The sequence below is a fragment of the Dromiciops gliroides genome, chromosome 4 (genome assembly GCF_019393635.1).
Source record: "Dromiciops gliroides isolate mDroGli1 chromosome 4, mDroGli1.pri, whole genome shotgun sequence".
Lineage (NCBI taxonomy): Eukaryota > Metazoa > Chordata > Mammalia > Microbiotheria > Microbiotheriidae > Dromiciops > Dromiciops gliroides.
In genome coordinates this window covers 194,118,178-194,143,327 of record NC_057864.1, presented here as the reverse complement: position 1 = coordinate 194,143,327, position 25,150 = coordinate 194,118,178, and the positions used below count along the sequence as shown (strand labels likewise).

Sequence of the window (25,150 nt, the reverse complement as noted above, 5' to 3'; positions counted from 1 at the left end):
AGGCTTATTTTTTCTACATAAACATTTTTATATGATACTGAATTGGAAAATCAGGGAATATCTTAGTTTATGAAGAATTAAAATTGTGAATCACCCAAAGACAATAAAGTAGTACATATTAAGAGTAAGTAGGAAATCATACAGTACCAACAAAATGAATTATTCAAGAGAAGGTGTGCAAATGAAGTCATCAGAGAGATTTAAGTCCAGAAAAGAAAGAAGGCAAGTTAAGTGGTAAGAGATAACACATAGCCCCAATGTTCCACTGATATCTATAAAATAAAAATAAAGACTCTCTTCCTCCCCACCCCTACCACAGTGGGGTCTAGATAGGCTCTCCACTGGAGATTTACAGGAGAATATGGACAAGAGTCATATATATAGTACAAGAAGTCACAGATGAACTGTGGTCAACAAAGTGAATTACCCACAGGGATAAGGGCATCACTGCATCAAATTAAGCACGAAGCATTGTATCTAAAGAAAGTGCTCAGAAATAGGTAACACCTCAGATAATACTACTGTTTAAATTGTCTACTTCCAAAATTCAACAGACTAATACAGAATACCCAAATACAAATTATTTACCTTTCTATAAGCCATAGAAGCTGGAAAGAACCTTTAGATCTTGTCACTTGGCTCCTCGAAACATTTTAGCTCACTTTTATATAACTCACACAATTCTTCAATATTTCAAAAGATTTGTGGCTTCACTGGCGTGGCTACTCCCTTCACCCATGTAGGTCGCAATCCCTCTATGCTTTAGTAGATGTTTTCACAAGTTTCTGTGGCCAAAAAAAATTAAGATCTGGTGGCTGACCAAACCCCTATTGATGAGCCTAGCTATACTTAGCTAGGTTGGTCCTCAGATGACACACAGTCCATTGTTAGATCTATGCTCTTAATCCTTTCCAACATGGTAGGCTCTAGCAGAGTTTCTACTCCACTAGCATAGCCTTCAAAGGTCCAAGATCACCTTCACACCAAGATGAGGTATCAGAACAGGACTTCAGGATGATAGATTTAGAGCTGGAAAAGACTTCACAAGTCATCTGGTCCAATCCCCCCTCAGTTTTTTTACAACTGAGGCAGAGGGGGTTTAAGTGACTTGCCCACGGTCACACAGGTAGTAAATGTTGTGAAGAATAATTAATGGGTCTTTTTATAAAGGACTTTAAAATTTACAGAGAAGTTAGAAATTATTTTACATATATTATTTAATTCAGAGTTTCTTAACCTATGGTCCATGTATGAGTTTTTAAAAAAAATTTTGCTAAATGCATTTCAATATAATTGGTTTCCACTGTGAGCTTATGTATCTCACATTTATGAATTCTAAAATCTTATTTTGAGGAGTCCATAGGCTTCACTTCACCAGAGACTGCAAAAAAGATTCTGAACACAGAAAACGTTAAAAACCCCTAATCTAATTTGATGCTATGCTTCAGATGCCCAAATATAGAAATCTATGATTATTATGACTTCTTTCATGTTTTTCTCTCAAACACATGTAATTCAACACTCACTCTCAATAAATCGTCTATCCTCCCCTCCTTCTTCTCCAGATCAGAATTCTTACTGTTTTCTAACGCAGATATTTTTTCTATCGTGAGGTCAGACTGTAGTGAGAAAAAACAAAACAAAAAAAGAGTTATTTTCTAAGAATGTCACATCTATACAGAAACACAGCTTTAACCTTTTGCCTTTACAACCTAAGGTACATATCCAATTGGGATATGTAAATGAGTAATGATCCTATTACTTGAAGGAAATTACTATCCCTTTCACCTAGCCCATTCTTTAACCATTAACTATTTCTTATAAGGATGGCCAATAAGATTCTAGATCTGCATTTTTTAAAATGCTCACCCTACATTCAAATGTGTCAATTCACAAACCACTTGGCAACTAAGAAACCAGGATGATGTGCCAATGTAATGTGTGAAAAATATAGAAATACAGCACTCCAGAAGTGAGCCAGTATGATTAGAACTGGACTTCACTGAGCAATTTGGAACTATGCCCAAAGGGCTATGGAGCTGTGCATACCCTTTGACCCAGTAATACCACTACTAGGTCTGCATCCCAAAGAGATCATGGAAAAGAGAAAGGGGCCCGCATGTACAAAAATATTTACAGCAGCTCTCTTTGTGGTGGCAAAGAATTGGAAATCAAGGGAATTCCCATCAGTTGGGGAATGGCTGAACAAGTTATAGTATGTGAATGTAATGGAATAGTATTGTGCTATAAGAAATGATGAGCAGGCAGATTTCAGAAAAATCTGGACTTAAGTGGACTGAAGCTGATTGAAGTCGGCAGAACCAGGAGAATATTGTACACAGTAAGAGCAACACTGTGTGATGATCAACCGTGACACTTATATCTTCTCAGCAATACAATGATCTCAGACAATTCCAAAGTACTCAAAATGGAAAAGGTTCTCCACATCCAGAAAAAAGAACTGTGAATTCTGAATATAGTTTGAATCATACTGTTTCTACAATTTTGGGTTTTTTTTTCTTTTTTGAGGTTTTTCCCTTTTGTTCTGATTCTTCTTTCACAACATGACTAATGAAGAAATATGTTTAATGTGATTATACATATACAACTTGTATCAGACTGCTTTCTGTCTTAGGGAGCGGGGGAGGAAAGGGATGAGCAGGAGAAAAATCTGGAACTCAAAATCTTATAAAAATAAATGCTGAAAACTATCTTTACACGTAACTAGAAAATAAAATACTTTAAAAATGTTAAAAAGCAAAGACAAAAAGAAGTGGACTTCATAAGAAGTGTCCTATAAAGAACAAACATGCCATCTAGTGGGAAGAAAGAAGCAAGCATTAGAACAGACCTAAAATGTAGAATATAAAATTATCCAAGGAACTGGGGGGGGGGGGGGGGGAGAACTTATCTACTTCAATGAAGAACATGGCTTCTGAAACTTTACATGCACTCCCAGAATGTCAAATACATTGTCCTAAAGACAACAGCATCAAATTAGACTGAAAGAACCACGTGTCTCTCACCCACTCTGCCAACAGAATACTGCAAAATGGAGTAAATATACCCAACAGGGTTTTGTATGTAGGTGACCATGAAATAAGGGAGTTGAAGTAGATGATCTTACAGGCCCTTCCAGCTTCTAAATTTTAAAATCCTATGAAACTCACTTACTCCAGACCATAAGTATATATAAAGCTGAATTTAAATTCCTTATGGGTTATTTAAATAGGAAACATGAATACAGTGGTTCACTGATATTTTAAGGAAAAAAAAAAAAAAAGAAAGGTCCTGCTAGATAAGCATGGGAATTCTGAATTTAAAAAACTGTGCCTCTGGTAGCACAGTAATTTTTAAAGGGTACTAAGTATCATAAAAGTTTCTATTTCAAAGTACTAAAATGACAAATACCTTGAGTTAAAATAGTTCCCAAAGTACCTAACTCACACACAAGGTAAAACCACTCTATTTTCCTCCTTAACAAGATATAAAGTTAATAAACATAGGAAGAAATTAAAACACTACAGTGTATTTTCCTTCAAAAATTAGAGCACCAGTATGAAAAACTGAGAAATATCTTTTATATGTGGTATGATGCATTCCTACTTTATCACACTATACCTGTGTCTGTTTGTGCTGGATGGAAATCTGTTTTTGGGAACTGCAGGAATGCTCTGTGTTGCCAGACCCAGTAGAAGAAGGGCTGCCTTGCTGAGCCTGTAATAAGACACAAGACCAGTCATCAGAAAGTTTCTAATTTCCCTCCATATACTAACAAGAATGCAACTTTTTAAACATAAATAAGGACTTACTCATTATCAATGCACAAGTTAAAGTATACACCATGTTGCCAGTGTATTCTCCCACCATCACAAAAATAATCCATTGAATCCTATGAATTAAATCTCTGACACTTAATTTAGTTCATAATCAACACATAATCCATCAAGTGGGTAAACATCTCCCATTTAAATCAGCTGTCAAAAAATTCAGGTGAACTTCTAATACTATAAATTACTGATTGTGATTTAATGCTCCATTAGGATTTATAAAGCACTTTATGAAATATTTCTAAAATTTCATCACTAAAGCACACATGCAATCCATCTAACTCCCAATATACCCTTTAAAAATCTCACGCCACACACACACATAAAGCATAGACCCATCAGTGATATGGGGTAAGGAAGAGCAAAACTTCTATTTTAAATACTTAAATATACACACATTGTGACAAAGAGTATAATAAATATGGCTTTACTTTTTCTTGATAATTCTGGGTCAACACCAAAATATCAACTATTATACTCTGCTATACTATTAGTTTTTCTATCCCTTGTTGTTACCTGTCATTTCTTTTTTTTTTTTTTAAAGTGAGGCAATTGGGGTTAAGTGACTTGCCCAGGGTCACACAGCTAGTAAGTGTTAAGTGTCTGAAGCCAGATTTGAACTCAGGTACTTCTGAATCCAGGGCCGGTGCTTTATCCACTGCACCATCCATCTAGCTGCCCCCAAACAATGTGTAGTATTTATTATATAGGTTTTCTTGAAATGGAAATTTATTGTTTTATATTAAATCATCTCCTATGTTTTGTTTTTTAATTTTAATTTTTTTTTTAGTGAGGCAATTGGGGTTAAGTGACTTGCCCAGGGACACACAGCTAGTAAGTGTTAAGTGTCTGAGGCCAGATTTGAACTCAGGTACTCCTGACTCCAGGGCCGATGCGCCATCTAGCTGCCCCTGTCATTTCTACTAATCAATGAATGCTTTCTCTCTCTCAGCCCTAATTTGAAGCTAACGTTGTTTGAAAAAGCAGATTAACTCAGGATTTTACAACTGTTTTAGGACTGTTTAAAAAAAAATAAGTCATTGAACTCCAAATGATAGCCTGAGGATGCCTTTCTAAGTACATGGATTTTGTGAAAGTTATCCCAACAACTCAGAGAATTTTACTCCTCTTCCAGTCTTCTGTATTGCTGACATCTGAGAATGATTATTGAATCAATGAAAACTATTTCTAAGAAAATTCCAGGAATGGAAGGTGGAAAGCAGAAGTGAGAAACTAAGTCAAAGGTAAAAAGCTTGTTAGGAAACAATTAAAAGTGAGACTATTAAATAATAATCTGACACTAATATATCTCTTTAAAGCTTTCAAAATTCTTTTACACCTATCTCTTTATGTGTATGTATGTATACATATAAATACATACACACACACACACACACACACACACACACACACACACCTGCTCACCACAATCCCAAGAGGTATTTACAATACATTATTATTCTCATTTTAAAGAAAGGGAAACCTACTTAGAGAGGTTAAGAGTACTTGTCCACAGTTACAATGTCAATGTCAGAGGCAATAATTGAACCCAACTCTTCCTGACTTTGAGTCCAATGCTCCATCCATTATGTTCAAAATCAAAGGAAACTACTTTGGTCCAGTAAAAACTCACCCAAGAAATACCAAGTGAAAGCATTTCAAAAAACACAAAAGCATAAAACAATTAAAAGCATTAAAAATCATGCAGGTTGGGGCGGCTAGGTGGCACAGTGGATAAAGCACCGGCCCTGGATTCAGGAGTTCAGGAGTACCTGAGTTCAAATCCGGCCTCAGACATTTAACACTTACTAGCTGTGTGACCCTGGGCAAGTCACTTAACCCCAATTGCCTCACTTAAAAAAAAAAAATCATGCAGCTCATTTCAGTTCTAATTCTCAGCAAGATTGAATAGAACTGGCAGTAGCCCCTTATGAGCAGGTACATGTGGTTGCCTGGAGAGGATGGCAATCAGATAACCCAATCTTATATTGAAGAGCTCTCTCTTTGTGATTTTTTTCACGTTTTAAACTAGAGAAGGACTTTATTAACCTTTGCTTCAAATCTTCAGATGTAAACAGAACACTTTTTCAAAGTTTTTCTTTTTAAGTTTTAGCTGTTTTGTCTCAGGACTTATCCCACTCAAAGTGTTCACTGCTAGAGATCTGAATTTTGCAGCTGTTAAAATGGATTGCTTACTATTCCCTGATTGGTAAATACATTCAACTGTTCAAAAATAGAAAGTTTATTCCTAATGTCTTTCAGGGAAAAGTAAAATTTGTCATCTGCTACAGACAGATAATGAACAATCTTCTTTCTCTGGGCAGCTGGTTTCCCATCAATAATAAGTTTCTCTTAGTTCAATGATTGTTTCATATTGTTTTGCCAGAGTGGACACAAATTTGTGCCAAGAAATAAATGTGTGACTTGAGGGTTTGCAGTAGATATGTACAAGCAAAATGGCAAGGTCTTCTTGTGCTATGAGATTTTACTTGCTTTGTTTTTGTTTTTTTCCAGAAACTATAATGGGAGAATGAGGGAGAAGGAAGATGGTGGAGGTTATCAGGGGTGTTTATTGGGAAATGTCTGTTATTGTTTTCCACAGTTGCACATGGAAAATCTATATTAAATTGTGCCTGCCTCCTTGAGGAAGGGGGAAGGAATAAAATGTGAAACTCTAAATATTTAAAGACAGATGTTAATATATTTTATTTATATGTAATAGAGAAAAAAATAAAATTAAAAGGAAGTGTCTATTATATAAATAACAAAATGGGTCCATTCAAGAAAAATCTTTAGATTCTTAAGTTGATCCCCTAAATTGCAGAGAAAGGAAATAGGAAATGTAGAAGATTTCAAGAGATAAAACAACAGACAGCAAAGCACTGTATTTTTTGGTCTTGTTATTTCCTTCTTCAACACTGCACCTTTTCCCAGATCTCTGGCTTGTTCCTGAGTCTTATTGTCAGCCTCAACTGTCTGCAGAATTCCTTACCCTACTTCCCCAAGAAATGTTTCTCCCAAATAATAAAATCTAAAGTTACCCTTCAGTAAACTTGCTTCTAGAAAAGAAGATAATAGGGGATGGGCCAAAAGCCACAATATTTTAATAACTTTTTGAAGTTATTTTTCTTTATTTTTTGCCATGTATGAGATTTTGTTTTTCACATGTTAACATAAATTCATTTCCTGTACATATTGTGTATGATGCTATGGTACTGTAAATTAAAAACAAAGGAGTTATTAAATATGGAAACCCCTTTGTGACTTCTGGCGCACCCTGTATAAAGTTATTACTATTCACAAAGAACCTTTAAATTGTTAGTTTGTTAACAAAACTGTAAACACAAATACTTTCTATCATCCTTGCTATGATCATCCTAATATTAGGTTGACTTATTTAAAAGGGCACAAGCTCTGAGAGGGCAAAGAAGAAAAGAGCAGAAATAAAAGAACCAAGTTTTCTTCATGATGAGGGTCAATTCAATTCCAAAATATTATTAAGCACCTACTCTATACTGTGCTTGGTGCCAAAGTAACCAAGACAAATATTCAATAGTCCCTGCCCCTTCCATTAGTGGGGCTAAGAGTGGGGAGGAGGAAGGTAGAGGTAGCACAATGGTAGATAATACATGCGCATGGATAAGTAAAATTAAGGGACTGTCCTACTGGGCAAACTTTTGGAGGGTTGTGATTCAGGAATAGATGGGATTATAAAACACTTCTGTACAGAGATTTGCAGAATCAAAGATTTTGAACAGAAAGGGTCCTTAGAAGTAATCTAGTCTAACCACGGCATTGAATATAAGTTAACTAAGGCCCTACTTAAGAAACTTGCCCAACGTCATGTAAGTGGCAGAACCAGGATTTGAATCCAAGTCCAATGACTTCAAATCCAGCATACCACACTTTGTACTTCTGGCATTCCTAAAGTCCTAGAGGGAGAAACAAATGCAGAATTCACTAAATTCCAGTTGTTGGGGAAAAGTAGAGGAAGGGGGTTGATGACCTGTTAAAAAGGTGAACATAAAAGTACTTGGCCTGGGGGTGCGAAGAGAGTCAAGGAAGAGAGGTAGAAGGGATGATAATTCACCTGCAATAAGTGTCAGCCCTAAAGTTTTTAAACAAATTTAATGTTTTCCCCCAGTGGCACAAAGAAAAGACCATTTTACCATAACCAACTTAGGGGGTTAGACTAAAGGATAATGAAGATATTTCAAATCCAAATCCTATGATTCTGTAAGATTGTGGCAAAAGACTTACAGTTTTAGATAATGAAAGTAACAACTTAGAAACATTTAAAATAATGATTTGATTCTAAGCATACCAATAAAGAAAAACTATAATCACTGGTCAAATCCTAATATAAATAAAGAAGTTCAATGATTAAATAAGAGCCCAAATGACCAATGGAAAAGTTGCCTATTAGACAAACTGGAGCTTTGGTATTTTTTGGTATTTTTAGTAATTTTTCCTCATTTGATCTTCAACAACAACCCTAAGGGCAGGTGCTATTATTATCACCATTTTACAGATGAGGAAACTGAGGGCTGAGAGAAGTTAAATTATTTGCTATGGGTTACATAGCTAGTAAGTATCTGGGGCTAAAACCTAGGTCTTCTGAACTCCCAAGTCTAGCACTCTAGGGATTTTGCCACCTAGTTGCCTAGCCAGTAACCTTTCAGAAGTGGTAAATGGAAGTTCCAACACATTCATTTGACAAATAGTATATGTATAAACACCGATTCGTGGAGAAAAGTTTGTAGTATATTGATTTGTTCTGGCAAATATGTTTGAAATAAGTAGGTTGAGGTTTAGAAATGTTTTTTCATGTATAAAAAATTATTTACTGTAATGGGAATGAAGTAACTCTGACCAATTCACTTTATGAGGGGTCTCCACCCAATAAAATAAAAATTACTGCATTCCCCTTCTCAAAATATACTGACTTAATATGGATGTACTTAAAGATCTGAAAGAAAAAAATGCGCAAGTGTTGACTAGATACAGTGGGAATGAATCATACTCCTTCAAAAATGATAGAAATATATTTACATTATACATCAGTTTGTAGACTCTAATTATAAGGACAGACATGAGCTCAGGTTTACTGCTCACCGAGACAAAAGTGAAGCAGAGGCCGGCTCCCCGCTGTGCCAGCTGCTCAGTGTCAAGCCGAGGTTTTGCCAGCATCACCGACATCAGGGTTGGCAGAGCCGAGTGTTCTTCCTGTGCCTCCTTTGCAGCACTGCCATCTAGACCATACAGCGGCTGCTCCACTCGCCGCTGGAACACACATTAGAGCAAACAGACACCTTAGACATGAAGAACAACTCAGGTTCTGCCAAAACATGCATCGGTGTCAGGTCAAGAACACACAGCTATCAAAGGCAAATCAAAAAATGCATGAACAAAAAATAAGATACATGATGACTCTGAAAACAATCGTTAAGAACATAACACATTATCACTACTTATATTTAAACAGAAAACATTTCAGTTAATCACAATGGGACATCTCACAGCTTATGTAGCATCCCAACCACTGTTTCACAAGACAAGAAAACTGAGGTCCAATGAGGTTAAATGAGCTACTCAAGATCACACTGTTAATAAGTGGCAAAGACATGATTGGAACCAGATCCTCTAAGAGACTGCATAATAAATAGAGTGGATTGAGAGCCAGCCTCAAAATTGGATTTCAAGTTCAGTCTCTGACCCATGCTGGCTGTGAGATTCTGTAGGAAAGTCACTTAAGCTCTCAGTAAGCAACTCTCTAAGATCTTATGCTGCTGAGGAAGTGTTGACCTGCATAATTAATGAGAGTGCCAGGTTCAGTCCCTACCCCCCCATCCCTCTGACAGGGATAGCCATCATTAATTCAACTATACTATATAACAATTAATCCAAAATTAATCACCAAATACTCTCTCCCCTTCTACATAGAAAGTTACCTAAGAAACTTGTCCTAAGACTAAAGTTGAAGCTTAGTTACTCTTCAGTTATTCCCACTTAATTTAGAACAAGAACGGCAATACTATTAAATACACTAGTACTTCACCAATACTACTGTTTGCTACAGAGGAGGATGCAGTGAGGCAAGCTCATCTTAGATCCATCCAAATGGAGTTCAGCCAGATTAAGTGGGTGTTATAAAAGTAGGTCTCCCCCAGCCCCCCAATAAGAACAGTGTTACAGTTAGGCTCCAAAGTACTTTGTGATGCCCATTAACTGTAACATTCTCACTTCTTGTCTTTAAACCAAATCCTGAAAATAATGGAGAGTTGTCCAACTCTGCTTCTTCTTTTTAATGAATATTTATTTGCATAATAAAGGACAGATACAAGCATTTATTACTTTATAGTTTCTAAAGAAGGGGAATCAGTTTTTGAAGAGCCCTAGGATCCCAAGTTAAGAATGGTTTTTGCATATCTAAATAAAGTTTTGTGTATTTAAAACTATATTTAAAAATTTTTAGCTCAGGGGAGATACAAAAAAAGCATACCCCATCCAAATTTGACCAGTTGGCCATAGTTTGTCAACCTCTGGTTTAAGGTACTATATGGGAGCATCTAGATGGCACAGTGGATAAAGCACCGGTTCTGGATTCAGGAGTACCCGAGTTCAAATCCGGCCTCAGACACTTAACACTTACTAGCTGTGTGACCCTGGGCAAGTCACTTAACCCCAACTGCCTAACCAAAAAAAAAAAAAAAAAAAAAGGTACTATATGACATTCACTGTCTTTGCCTTGAAGAAGTTTATGTATTATAACAGCATTAGGAGCCATATTGTTTTTACACAAAGAGCCAAATACTTATATTTAAAAAATAAAAGAAAACCTTAGAAGATCTATATGACTGAATAAAAAAAATTGCTTCCTTATCCATATGGGTCAAAGAGAATTATCTAATCTTTACTGGCCATATAAAAAATAGGGAATCAAAGATGTGGTTCCCTGTTAAGGGTCTAATGTGCATTTAAAATTGTTACTACATTTCTTAGTACATGAATGAAAAGAACTACTGCCTTTCACTCATCATTTACTGCAGAGCTGGCAGAGAGTTCTCAGATTTCAAATTCAGTTATCTTGAGGGAAGGATGAGACTTATCTGACAGAGAGATGAACCTTCCTAACCACTGAACCCAACTTCTGAGCATGAGAAACTCCTTTTATCATACTGTTTCACAAAGTTCCAGAGGATAATACTTGTATTATTAGTATACATCGATTAATAAAATGCAAATTCATTTAGGCACACAAGTAGTTTTTTATTATTATATATTTTCTTAGTCACAACAGAATCTACAAACATTTGAAAATTTCACACATTCAAATCCTATCAGTCAACAGATAGTGTTTGCTAATTTATTGTTTCCGAACAGATTTTAGAACCAGGGCGATCCATGACCTACAGATTGGGAAAGCCTACAGAATATATTTCTCCAAAACTTCTAATTCTGTAATCTCATTTAGCTTTCTTAACTCTAAAGAATTTTAAAATCTATGTTCACCTTATAAGGAATTAAAGAGATACAAAGAAACAGAGATCTCACTACCTAATTCAGTATATCAAAATACCTAGGCCTGAACAACAAAAACTATTTCTAAGACAATTAAACATATTACAATGTAAGAATGTTATTGTCAAGGCCATTACAAAATAATGGCTAAATCTTTTCATTTTCCTATGTCTCTGTGACTTAGTAAGTAATAAATATCCCCATGGATGTGAAATTTATAATTATATTACTTGGCACCTAAAAATACAACTGACATAATAATATTCTGCGGTTTTTTAATCTTTCTCCAAAGAAGTAAAAGGATGCTACATCTGCTTTACTAATCCTTAATAATTCCTAGTGAAAGAGGCAGGGGAAGGGAAGGAACCAAGGTTGTTTAGCCTGGAGCAGGGAAGGAGGAAAGGAGGCACCAATTAGGAGGCACTTTAAGCTTTTTTGAAGGTTGTTATGTTTAAGAAGCATTGTATTAGTTCTATGTGTGAGAGGACACATTATTCAATTTACAAAATAAACAGGAAAGATAAGCAACTTCCTTAAGATCACCCAGTCCTCCTCAGTCCTCTCTACCCCCCAAAAAAATCAGCAACCAGAGGTGGAATTAGAACCTAAGTTTCCTGACTCCCTACCCAGTTCTTTGTCCCCTGAAGCTCCTAAAGGGCCAGGTAGCAGCTGCTAAGATTGCTAGCTTCTTCTTGAATTTGGCATAGTATTAATAAAAAGGAATCTATGTATAATAAAGGTCAGTCTCCAATGCAGGAACCTGGGCTTGAGTCCCAAATAACTCTCTAGCACTACATAGTTAAAGAAAGGTTGTTGGTCGGAATTTCCTCACAGAGAAGTCCCTACTCACCCCCCACACCAATCAAAGATCTGGAACAACAGCAGCAACAACAAAAATAACAATTCAAAGGAATTAAGTGTGATTAATCTCATTTCTTTCCAATATTTTAAGAAAAATGTCACTTACAATATGCAAATGAGGACCAGAAATTCAATCACAAAACTAAACTTCTTAGGAAATAAGTATTCAATTTCTTAGGTAAAACTGTCCTTCAATGAACAAGAATTTATTAAGCACCTACTATGTACCAAGTATTATGCTAGACACTAGGGATAAAAAGACAAAAATTGTTCCTGACCTCAAAAAGCTTATGTTATGTTAACAAAAACAACGCATACACATATAAGTAAATATAATGTAAATATGATGATTTCAGAAGGGAGTCTCAGCAGGTAGGAGATTCAGAAAAGTTAACATTTAAAAGGTGTTACTTGAACTGAGTTTTGAAGGAAACTAGGGATTCTAAAATGTAAAGGCGAGAGAAAGAGTATATTCCAGGCATACAAGTCAACCCATGCAAAGGCATGGAGACTTGAAATGTTATGTTGTATATACAATGAAAAGCAGCTCAGTCAGCTTGGCTGGACCAGAGTGAATGGAGAGTGATATGTAATAAATCTGGAAAGATAAGCTGAAACCACTTTGTTAAGAGCCTCTTGAATATTAAACAGGAGACTTTGTACTGTATGCTAGAAATGACAAGGAGCCACTGGAGCTTTTTGAACAGAGAAGTGACATGGTCACCCTTGTGCTTTAGGGCTCACTTTAGCAACAGTATGAAAGACTGGAAAGGGAAGAAGAGCCTTGAGGCAGGAAAACCAATTAGGAGACTACTGAAATAGCCTAGTTAAGAAATAATGAATTCTTGAATTAAGGTGGTAGACAAAGAGAAGGGGATCAGAGAGCAGTTGTAAAGCTAGAACTGATAAAATTAATAAATTATCAGAGCCCTGAATATGTAAAGGACAATTAAGTTGTCTCATGTTAACTAAAACCAAAAAATATACTACAAATACCAAAGCTTTGCAAGGATACTAATTTTTACTGTTCAGATTAATAATCACTTCTGAGATGGAGCTTGGTGTTGCTGCATTCACAATCAATTTACAAGTGTTGCCCCATCCCCACCCCAGGCCCATTATACATGAATATTGGATTCTCAAAATACAACTAAGAGTCTCATGGTACTCCAAACTACAATACCACCACCCCCCTCGGTTTCCATCCATAAGTAATCCAAGGGAAAGTTTGCTTGAATCTTTCCTTAGCTTTTTTTTTTTTTTTTAACATCCTTTAAGAGGTGAATACTTACTGGTAAGGGATTAGATAAGGAATGTTGTGGTGAGGATCGTGCAACAGGTGGAACACTTCTACCAGGGCTGGTCCCTGGTCCGGTTCCCCCAGCAAACTGGTCAGAAAAAAATGGATATAAATAATTCACAACGTTGCTGTATTTCAGATAGGGAAAGCAGGAAAGATCAAAGCCACAAATAAGACCCCAGCTTCCGCAGTTCGCTAAAGGGCCTTTCCCCCAAAACGCTATCCCTTTGACCCAGGTAATCAGTTTCTTCCCAAAGAGAGGTTATATTGTAAAAAAACCTGAAAAATAACAATACTACGTATTTTCCTATGGAGCTCCAACGTAAGTGAGCTAAAGCAAACAGATAAAATGGTGGAGAAGCTGAAGGTAAAAATTATTCTTATGTTCTTCTTAAGCCAAAAATATACCATAACAGTTATATATAGTTTAGTGGAAATAATAACAACCAATCAGCTTCACTAACCACTAGTTACTATTAACTCACTATGTACTCCAATGGCTTATAAGTACATTGATAATCACTCCCAGATACAGTCCTTTACAAAAAACCTGCCAACAGAAGTCTGATCAAGAGTTCATTTGGGTTCTAACATGTGTTGGACAACCATACTCAATGCACAGGCTTGAATTTTTGGTGAACAGTAATTTCTGCAGTGATAGACAGGGTCTAAATAGATATGCGTAGTTCTACCAAATTCTCAAACCCCTTAGCTTAACAACTAGAAAAATTGATTCTGGGAAAGGAACTAGGTATTTTCTGTACAATTAGATCATTAGGAATTTGGTTAAGAAATTTTCCCCAAGAAATTTTTCAACAAGTTACTTACCTCAAAGTAATCACTAATTTTATGTCCCCTAGGAGTGCCTTTCCCTGAAAATTAAACCAAAAAATGTCAAATTTTTTTAAAAATGACAATTACCATCTTGAAGAGTATTATTATGCACCGAGTAGCTTCTGCACATACTGCTACTGCCCCAAAAGTTTAAATCTTCCCCTAATGTTACCATGGCTACAAGAGCCATGAATCAAATATTAACTCCATAAAATGGAATGAAAATTTTCCTCTATTCAGAAAAACGGGCTGAATAAAGGGAAGGAAGAAATTCTGATAGTTTGCTTTCCTTTGGACATTATTTTAGTAAAGCATTTTATTTTTTAAATTAGGTCTTCAATTCTACCTCACCTATAAATCATTTCCCTCCCTACAAGTAAGTACTACTCAAGAAAGAATAATTCAAAACAAACTTATTGGAATTAGCATATTGTTTTCTAGCTTTTATCTAAGAATTTATGTCTCCTTATATTTACAGATCATCTGTTCATCTAAAATTTGTAATTAATTAGTTTCTAGCAAAAACTGCAAAAAGACTACTGTAGCCATTATTTCTTAAGACTACAAAAGACAAGCAATAAAAACCACCTTATTATTTCATCAGTTGCTTAAAGACACTTGCCATTATAACTATCTTCCTAGAGGGTTATTCAAATAGGCTCCAATATTCAACCAAACAATGATTGTCTTAGAAGAACAGTAGCTAGAAAGGCTCCCAGCATTTTGATGAATTTCCAGAGGCCTATTATAAACAAGCCAATGAGTATAATAAAACAGTCATTTAACACTCCAACAAGTCTTCTTTTCTACATAATGCATGTTCAGTCTAAGGAAAAAAACTGTAGTGAAAGGCCTATATTTCCTTACAATAGGGAAAATAAGCATCCCTGAAGAACAACACTGTTTTGTCAGGTGTATATCAAATGGCAAGTTGATAATAAGCTGCCTGATGTTCCCTTGAGGTGTACAATAGGTCTACTTGGTTAAGAATATCTATATACAAACCAATTACCCACAGCAAGGAAATCCTGTATAAGTACAAAAGAAAACTGGTTGTTATTATTATTGGGAGTAGAGTGTTATTATTACCTTGACTAGTTTCATATGGTTCTGCTTTCCTTTTCCGGTTCCGCTGGTCATTTTGTTTTTTCTCAGGGGTCTGTTTTATACCAAATGGGACAATTAGCATTTTGGTGCTTATGCACATGAAAAAGACAGAGGAAAATACCAAATACATAAAGGAGATACAATTCCCCACTGGCATGGCCAAGCCCTAAATGAGTTTTGGTTTCCTGTTCTAAAGAGCTTAACAAGAAAATTTTAAGTATCCTCTACCTTACTATTCCTACTTTAAAATTCACAATAACATGAAGGTAGATTTTTTTCCCCACAGAAAGAATCACTGTCTCTCAAACATTTACTGTTCAACATTTTTAAGAAAGCTAACAAAGCAGAATCTTCTAATCCTTCTAAATCAAAGCAGCTAGAATTCAAATTTAAGGGAAAAAAAGTTCTTCAAGAAGCTTCCACATGTACATAAGGGAAAAGGAATCTGAAATAGTTCTAAGAACAGGACGTAATGCTACCCATGGATTTGGGACCCTAAACATCTTTCAATACCATTTTTTAAATCAAACTGATAAGAATCTTGCTTACTACTTTAAGCAATTCCACATATTTTATAAAGAACCCAAAGAAATACATTTGCAATTTTAGAGTTTGTTAGGTTTGTTGTGTTTAAAAAAAAAGTTTCTCTACTAAGAGAACTTCTTAGAGGTAACTAGATTGTGACTTCTGGAGTTGGGAAGAGCTAGGTTCAAATCTGGCCTCAATTTGAGTATTAGTATTTAGTAATGGTAAATATTTCTTACTAGCAATGTGATGCTGGGCAAGTCACTTAACCTCTATTTGATTCATTTTCTTCAACTGTAAAATTGGGATAATAGGGGGCAGTTAGGTGGTACAGTGGATTAAACACCAGCCCTGGATTCAGGAGGACCTGAGTTCAAATGTGACCTCAAAATACTTGATACTTACTAGCTGTGTGACCCTGGGCAAGTAAGTCACTTAACCCTCACTGCCCTACCCCCCAGCCAAAAAAAAAAAATGGGGATAATAATACCAACTACCTCACAGGGTTGCTGTGAGGATCAAATGACATAATATTTGTTTTAGTTTTGGGTTGGTTTTTTTTTTTTTTTAAGGAGAGACAAGCAAATAAAATTTTCTCTCTACACTAAGATTTAAAAGATCAACAAATATCATTTGTTTTTTGAACCTTCTTTAAAAGAAGAAACCTACCCTTTATTAACAAATGAATGGGTCTGGATAATCAATAATTGGTTCTAAATTCTTAGATTTGATAAAAATGCAAAGTTTACTCCTACAGATTTAGGGTCATCCTTTTGCCAAGTCATTTGCTTTATGAGAAACCTGACTTTTAAAATCTTAAGTAAAATATACCTTCAAACTGTCATTAAAAAAAAATCAAGCAAGCTGTACATATCTATAAAGGCCCAAGTCATGATTTATATTCACTGGTGCTACTGAAAGTGCCGAACTTCAAGTGAGTCTCAGTTAACTCTGTAGTAACTATAGAATGCAGCTCTTCTTAAGAGCAATGAAAACTGCGACTGTACAAATACCAGAAAAATATACACAGTAACAGTAGAACACCCAGGTAACTTTTAATCCCATTCCATTCATAAGTCTTACAATGTTAAATTCTTACCTCTAATTCTTTGTCACTCAAGGACCCCACGCTGCATAAACTCTGGTTGGAAGACTCACTATTAAGGGGACCCTAGAAAAAAGAAATTAATACAAACTGCAACTTAAAATGACACTATGAAACTTGCTTATTTGGCATCTCAATCAAATCAAACAAGTCTATTTTAAAGCCTTTTCAACTATGAGAATAATTCATTGATTAGGAAGCATCTAAATTTCCCATCATATTGTTTTATAGAAAAATACTTTTTAAGAGTGCTTTCCTTTCTCCAAATAATTCCAGTATAATAGTTACATTCATCTTCATTACAATGCTTTGAAGAAAAGAGCTTGGGGGAAACATCTTCGTTCCCTTTGTGCCCCACCACAGTCAATATTTAAAGGTTATGGGAAATTAACATAGCAGACATTTTTAAACACAGCAAATGTGTTGGTTGGTTTTACTTGACCATACTTATTTGGTACAAGGAAGTGACGGCATTAGAATAATATGAGTCAGAAAGTCAAGATAATGATGGGGAAAAAGCACCAATGAAAAAATTTTTTAAAATAAACAAAACAGAGCAAAAGGTACATAGCAAGATAAACGAAAATGAAGGGCTCTCTTGTTACTGCCATGTTAAATACTCTTTTGAAAAAATAAACTGTACATAAAGAAGTTCCGTTTCATACACAATCCTCTTTTCTGTTTATCATCTATTGAAGCGTTTGTGTTTGTTAAATTCATAATAAAAAGAGAAAGGAAAGGGGCAGCTAGGTGGTGCAGTGGATAGAGCACTGGCCCTGGATTCAGGAGTACCTGAGTTCAAATCTGACCTCAGACACTTAATACTTACTAGCTGTGTGACCCTGGGCAAGTCACTTAACCCCAATTGCCTCACTAAAAAAATAAATAAAATAAATTTTTTTTAAAAAGAGAGAAAGGAAAAAAACAAAGAAAAGACAATGAGCTCAATAGGCTGAGAACGTACTGGGGGCTTTCCCACATGTAACACATGGAGCCAGTAAGTATTCTGGTCCACAATGGGAAATGCTTTTTTCAATAATGTCAACTCGTAAAAAAATTAAAACTCCCAAAAAGCCATCCATTATAATACTCAATAAAAAAGAAAAGGAAAAAAAATGAAAGTTCTTTCATTCAAGAAACTATTACAAATTTCAACACTTCTATTTGAACCCATTCCCATATTTCAATTTGAACCCATCTTCAGAAATAATAATACACTTAAAGTTGTCACCTAAAACATTTATATGTTTCTTTCATATCGTTCTTCAAGTACTACATTAAAGTGTTTATAGTTATCTCAACCTGACAGGAAGTTTCTATTTAACTTACTTTGCCAAACTTCAGGGGCCATTATGAAATGTAGGATTACCACAGATGTTGCCAGAAAGAAGGAATGAACCATTTTCCTCCCCCATATTAATTTCAAGTGACTTACAGCATTAAAAAGTTTGTTCTAAACCTGAAATAGATTGCATTAACTAAAAATATGAGGGAAGGAGAAAATGGGTTTTTTTAACATCAAGAACAACAAAATGACAAGTACTTTCTTAAAGAAAAATTAGTTTAACTCTAACTTAAGCAACTCACCTTGAAAGCTCAAAATCTATATCTAAGAAATAGTATTCACAAAGATATTATATCCAAAAGAATCTCGCTGTCCTTTAATTACATTTAAAGTAATCATCAGAAATAATCTTTCCCCATAGTAATGACTTTAAAAGAAAAGAAATTCTGATGCCTTTATTTTATTTTTCTAAATAAATTCATTTACATACATTTTTATATAATCTATCCCTCCCACTGTCTCCCCTGCAACTAAACAAACCAAAATCACCAAAAAAGAAAAAAGAAAAGAAAAGCCAAAAAACCAAACTATCATAAAAATCCATAGTGCAGCAAAACAAATTCCCACAATGGCCATGGCAGAAAAAGTCTTGTCTGTCTCTTCATTTTAAGTTCATCATCTCTGGCAGGAGGTAGGTGGTTTGGACTTGTGGTTTATCACTGAATAAGTTGATAGTTTAAAGTCTTTCAAGATTCTTTTCTTTTTAATATTATTCTAAATGTATAATTATTTCCCTAGTTCTGCTTACTTCACTTTGCTACCATTAAGAGGTCTTCCCAGTTTCCTCTCAAACAGTTTATTTCCTTGTTTCTCAAGACATAATAATATTCCATTAGATTCTTACAGTCATGATTTGTTTAGCCAGTCTAATAGAAGGACATCTCCTTAGTTTCTAATTTCTGGCTACCATTAAAAGAACTATTATAAACATTTCTCAACAAATAATTTATTTTCCTCCTTTTTAACCTCTCTGGGGTATAGGTCTACTAGTATAGCTGAGAAAATGGGTACTTTAATTTTCTTTATATATGTGTGTATATATGTATATATACATATATACACACATATATATACATATATATATAATTCTCCTCCCCCCATTTACATGTTAAAATGTTTTCTAACATTTGTTTTTTAAGTTTTGAGTTCCAAATTCTACCACTCCCTCTCTCCCTCCCCCTTCCCCAGAGGGTAAGTGACCAGATAACAGGTTATACATGACTCACTCTCATTTTCTTTTTTTCCTCCCGTTTTTGGCAGGGCAATGGGGGTTAAGTGACTTGCCCAGGGTCACACAGCTATTAAGTGTGTCATATTTGAACTCAGGTCCTCCTGAATTCAGGGCTAGTGCTTTTATCCACTGGGCCACCTAGCTGCCCCTGCACACACACTCTCATCAATGGGTGATGCAGTAGACATAAAGTCCTGAACTACCCTATCATTTTTATTAGCAAGAATAAATAATTAAGCATGCAAACAGAATGAAGAGGACTTCAAGTAGAAGGATTTCAAACAGAAGAGAAGTGATCATTTCTCACGAATTTTACAGTGGGTATGGGTATTAAATAGATGGCTGTTTAAGCAACAATATAAAGACAAACAACTTCAAAAAACTTAAGATCTGATCTTAATGACCAAATATGATGCCAGAATACTGATGATGATCTATGCTACCTACCTCCTCACAAAGAAGTAAAGGATTCCAGAAGTAGAATGAGACAAACATTTTTGGTCAGTATAGGAACTGGTTTGCTTAAGTATGCATATTTACTGCAAAGGCTTTTCTTTTTTTCTTTCAAATGAGGGTGGGGAAAAGAGAAAAAGTGCGCAGTAGTTGAAAAATAAAATGAAATGTATGAAAATTCAATGATGAACACAAAAAGAAATAGGTCACTGCTAAATTCCCTTCCAACTGTAATTTACTGTAGCTTTTTTTTTTGAAGTTTAAATTGTGACACAAGTGAATCAATACCATCCCAGTCAAATTCATTAAATTTGTTACAACTTGAATGGCATATTTAGTTATATATTTGTTTCCTCAGAGTTGTCAAAATGAAATAAAGTGAAAAGAAAGGCTATTTTGTAGCCTGCAGCTTTGCTGAAGGCATTAACTCTCTCAATTCGTTTATTTGTTTATTCCCTAGGTTTTTCTGAGTAAATTATTAGTAACATTTTTCTTCATAATAATGAACTAGTAGAAAAAGAGGCAATAATAGAAAGAGAAATCCTATTTCAAATAACTCCAAAAATGCATAAACCACCTGTTCGTTTACCAAAGGTTATTACATATTTGCATAAATTCAATTACAAATTGTAAATGTACAAGAAACAACAACTTAAAGTGGAAAAATATTTAGCATTCAAGGCTAGCCCAGGCTAATAAAGTAATAATAACAATACCTCTAAAGTGAATTTATACTTTTAATGCATATATATCAATCAAAATAACAAAGGAACACTTCACAGAACTCATTAAAATAATAACTAAATTCATTGGAAGGAAGAAAAAATCTAGATTGTCAAGGAAAATAATGAAAAAGGGTAAATCACAAGCTCCTTAATGGCAGAGGTCCTCTTCTGCCTTCCTTTGTATCACCAGAATTTAGCATGGTGCCTAGCACATAGTAAGTGCTAAGTAAATGTTTACTGACTGGAAAAAAGAGTAAATAGTATTTCTAGACCTCAAACCATATAATAGAGCAGTATTAATTTAGTATTGGTTAAGAAATAGACATATCAATTAAACAAACTAAAAAGAGTAGAATAAGAAATAACAATTCAATTATTCATTGTCAGATGAACCCCAAAACATATAATTTGCTAACAGAAAATATAAAAAGCTTTAGATGGAAAAAGAAAATGTGTGAAAAAATAGAAAGCAATTTGGCAGAAAGCACACTTAGACCAACTACTTAGCTATATTTCATGATAAATCCAAAATGCATACAACTACCTGAATATTACAAGTCATATACCAATTAAAAATTAGACGAGAAACAGATTATATATACCTTGCATAGATATGGGTAGATATATTTCTTAACAAAACAAGAGACAGAGGCAATTAAAAAATATAAAATAGATAATTCTGCTTACAAGGCAAACCCAGGAACTATGTGAACACAATTACAAAAAACTTTTCACACAAATAAAATTAGATCTAATCAAACGGAAAAATATCAATTGCTTGTGGGTAAGCCATGTTAATACAATAAAAATGACAATTCTACACAAATTAGTTTACTTTGATAAACCCAAAGACTCTAGCATTCAGGATAAGAACTCACTTTTTAACAAAAACTTCTGGAGAAACTGGAAAATCGTATGGCAGAAACTAGGCATAGACCAACATCTTACACCATATACCAAAATAAGGTCAAAATGGGTATATGATATAGAAATAAAGGGTGATACCATAGGCAAATTAGAAAAGTAAGGAAGAGTTTACTTGTCAGATCTATGGAGAGGGAGAAAATTTATGACCAAAGATGAGATAGAGAACATTATAAAACACAAAGTGGATCATTTTGATTGCATTAAATTAAAAAGGTTTTGCACAAACAAAACCAATGCAAACAAGATTAGAAAGAAAGCAGAAAGCTGGGAAACAATTTTCACAGCCAGTGTCTCTTATAAAGGCCTCATCTAAAATATATAGAGAACTGAACCAAATATATAAGAATGCAAGTCATTCCCAAATTGAGAAATGGTCAAAGGATGTGAACAGTTTTCAAATGAAGAAATTAAAGCTATCTATAGCCAAATGAAAAAATATTCTCAATCACTACTGATTAGAGAAATGCAAATTAAAACAACTCTGAGGTACCATCTCATACCTATCCAAATGGTTAATATAACAAAAAAGAATAATGATAAATGTTGAAGAAGATGTGGGAAAATTGGAACACTAATGAGCTGTTGGTGGAGCTGTAAACTGATCCAATCATTCTGGAGAGCAATTTGGAACCATGCCCAAAAGGCATATGCATACCATTAAATCCAGCAATACCACAGCTATGTCTATATCCCAAAGAGATAATAAAAAAGGGAAAAGGACATAGCTGCTCATTTTGTGGTGGCAAAGAATTGGAAATTGAGGGAATGCCCATCAATTGGGAAATGGTTAAATAAGTTGTGATATATGAATGCAATGGAATATTACTGTGCTGTAAGAAACAATAAGCAGGTGGATTTCAGAAAAACCTGGAAAGAGTTAAGTGGACTGATGCTGAGTGAAATGAGCAGAACCAAGAAAACATTGCACACAGTATCGACAATAATGTATGATGATCTCCTGTGACACTTAGCTCTTAGAAATACAATGATCTAAGACAATGCCAAAAAACTCATGGAAAAGATGCTCTCAAAATACAGAAAAAAAGAACTATTAAGTCTGAATGCAGATTTAAAGCATATTGCTTTCATTTTTGTTGTTGCTTTTGTAGTGATTTCTTCTTTTTGTTCTGACTCTTCTCTTACATGACTAACGTGGAAATATATTTAACGTGATTATAATGTATAACCTATAACGAATTGCTAGTTGGCCTCTGAATGGGGGATGAGAAAGGAAGGTGCGAGAAAAAATTGAAATTCAAAAATCTTACCAAAGTGAATGCTGAAAACTATCTTTACATGTAATTTGAAAAAAAAATTAAGATCTGCCCAAATGAAAATAAATAAATGCTTGTTTAAAAGGAAAAGGACAAATATTGGAAGGGCTGAAAGAAAACACGCAGGTTACTGCAGTGTTGAGATAACCATCAACTGGGGAATAGCTAAACAAACTGTGCTATGTAAATATAATGGAATGCTAGAGTACGATATGAAATAATGAAAAACAAGGTTTCAGAGAAATTTGAAAAAAGATTTGCATAAATTGAAGCAAAGAAATGAACAGGATTTATACACTAATACAACATTGTAAAGAAAAATAACTTTTGAATGTCCAACCACTATTCTAGAGGAACAATGCTACTCTTCCTGAAAGGGAGGTGATAGACTCAGGGTACAAAATAAGACCTATTTTTGGACAGAGCCAATGTAGGAAGTTGCTTTGCTATACTGTGCAAATTGTTGTTGAGAATGTTGTTTTTCTTTTTTCACTGGGGGGCGGGGAACGGAAAGGTGAGGAGGAAAATACATTTTTATTGACTGAAAAAATATTTGTTTAACTTTAATAATTCCAAATGGAGGAGTTTATGATTCTTAGAAGTAATAAGGAACAACTGGAATTAATTAAGGGGAAGGAAGACACAAGCAGACCTGCACTTTTGGGGCAAAAAATTTATTTTGGCAATTCTATGAGATGTTAAACAGAAAAACATTACATAATTTGGCAAATGACTGGGTATGTGGGCTAAATGAAAAAAAGGAGATTACAATGAAAAGAATCACGGTGCCTTCAACAGTGAAGTCAACAAATTATGAAGCACCCATGTGCTGGCACTGTGCTAAGTAAAAAAAAAAAAACCATTTATTTGGAAATATAGCTAAACAAAACAAAAAAAGCCCTGATCCCTGCCTTCAAGGAGCTTACAATCAAATAGGGAAGACAATATCCAAACAACTACATTCTAGTTAATGCTACATATACCCCTCAGTCTCTCTCTTCCTGAGCACTCTTCCCTCTTGGCTTAGTGATGTCATTAGTTCTTGTGGATTTGATTATCATCTCTATGATTCTCAAATCTACTTATCAAGCCCTAATCTCTCTTCTGAGGCCAGTATTATATCTCCAAATACCTACTAGATATCTTGAACTGGGTGTGTGATAAGTATTTTAAACTCAACAAGTTCAAAACTGAACTCATTATCTTTATCACCCCTCCAAACTTCCCTATTACTATTGTAGGTATATCATCATTCCAGTCACCCAGGCTTGAAACCTACATATTACCCTCCCCCATATACAATCTGTTGCCAAGTCCTAGTGATATGATATATATGATAATATGTGTGACATCATATGATTCAGATATGACACAGTGATCTGCAAGTGGGAATGTAAATAATAATTACTGATGTATACTTTTGGGGGTTAATTTTGTTCATTTTTCTTTTCAATTCCAAATTCTCTACCTCCATCTAGCCCTTTTCTACCCACTGAGGTGAGAAACATGATATTCTATGCATATGAAGTCATGCAAAACATATATTCATATGAAACACCTGAGGAAAAAAATCAATAAAAATAAAGTGGAAAAATATGCTCCAACCTGCACTCAAGAGTTAATTCGTTTTCTCTCTGTAGGCGGATAGTATTTTTCATGATGAGTCTTTTGGAATTATATTGGATCACTGTATTGATTGTATAGAGTAGCTAAGTCTTTCACAGTTAATTATCATTACAATATTGATGTTACAAGTGAACACTCTTCTTGCTTCTGCTCACTTCATTTCTCATTAACTCAGTAAGGTTTTCCAGGCTTTTCTGAAACCTTCCCTTCATCATTTCTTACAACACAGCAGTATTCTATCACAATCATATACCACAACTTGTTCAACCATTCCCCAATTAATGGACATCCATTCAGTAATCATTCTTTGCTACCACACACAAAAAAAATAGCTACTATAAATGTCTTTTTACATGCTTAGAGGTTTTTTTGCTTAGGATAAGTTCTTCCTTTAATTTAGCCTTCTCTTTTATTCCCCTTTCCCCTTTCCCCCTTCTCCCTTTTCCCTCTTCCTGTTTATTGAAATGTATTTCTGTACTCAACTGT

At 34.8% G+C, this 25,150-nt stretch overlaps 1 protein-coding gene across 4 annotated transcripts in view; it reads right to left on the bottom strand.

The window, feature by feature from the left end:
* Positions 1-25,150, bottom strand: part of TLK2 (tousled like kinase 2) — a 147,597-nt gene that overhangs the window by 78,665 nt on the left and 43,782 nt on the right. For 3 of the 4 annotated variants that reach the window (XM_044003780.1, XM_044003779.1, XM_044003781.1), the window contains exons 3-9: positions 17,078-17,149; positions 15,436-15,505; positions 14,341-14,384; positions 13,505-13,600; positions 8,946-9,113; positions 3,622-3,717; positions 1,527-1,619 (exon numbers count right to left, since the gene is read on the bottom strand). In XM_044003780.1, the coding sequence (XP_043859715.1) occupies positions 1,527-1,619; positions 3,622-3,717; positions 8,946-9,113; positions 13,505-13,600; positions 14,341-14,384; positions 15,436-15,505; positions 17,078-17,149 (639 nt within the window). The remainder of the gene's footprint in view (positions 1-1,526; positions 1,620-3,621; positions 3,718-8,945; positions 9,114-13,504; positions 13,601-14,340; positions 14,385-15,435; positions 15,506-17,077; positions 17,150-25,150) is intronic. The other variant, XM_044003782.1, reaches the window with a different exon arrangement.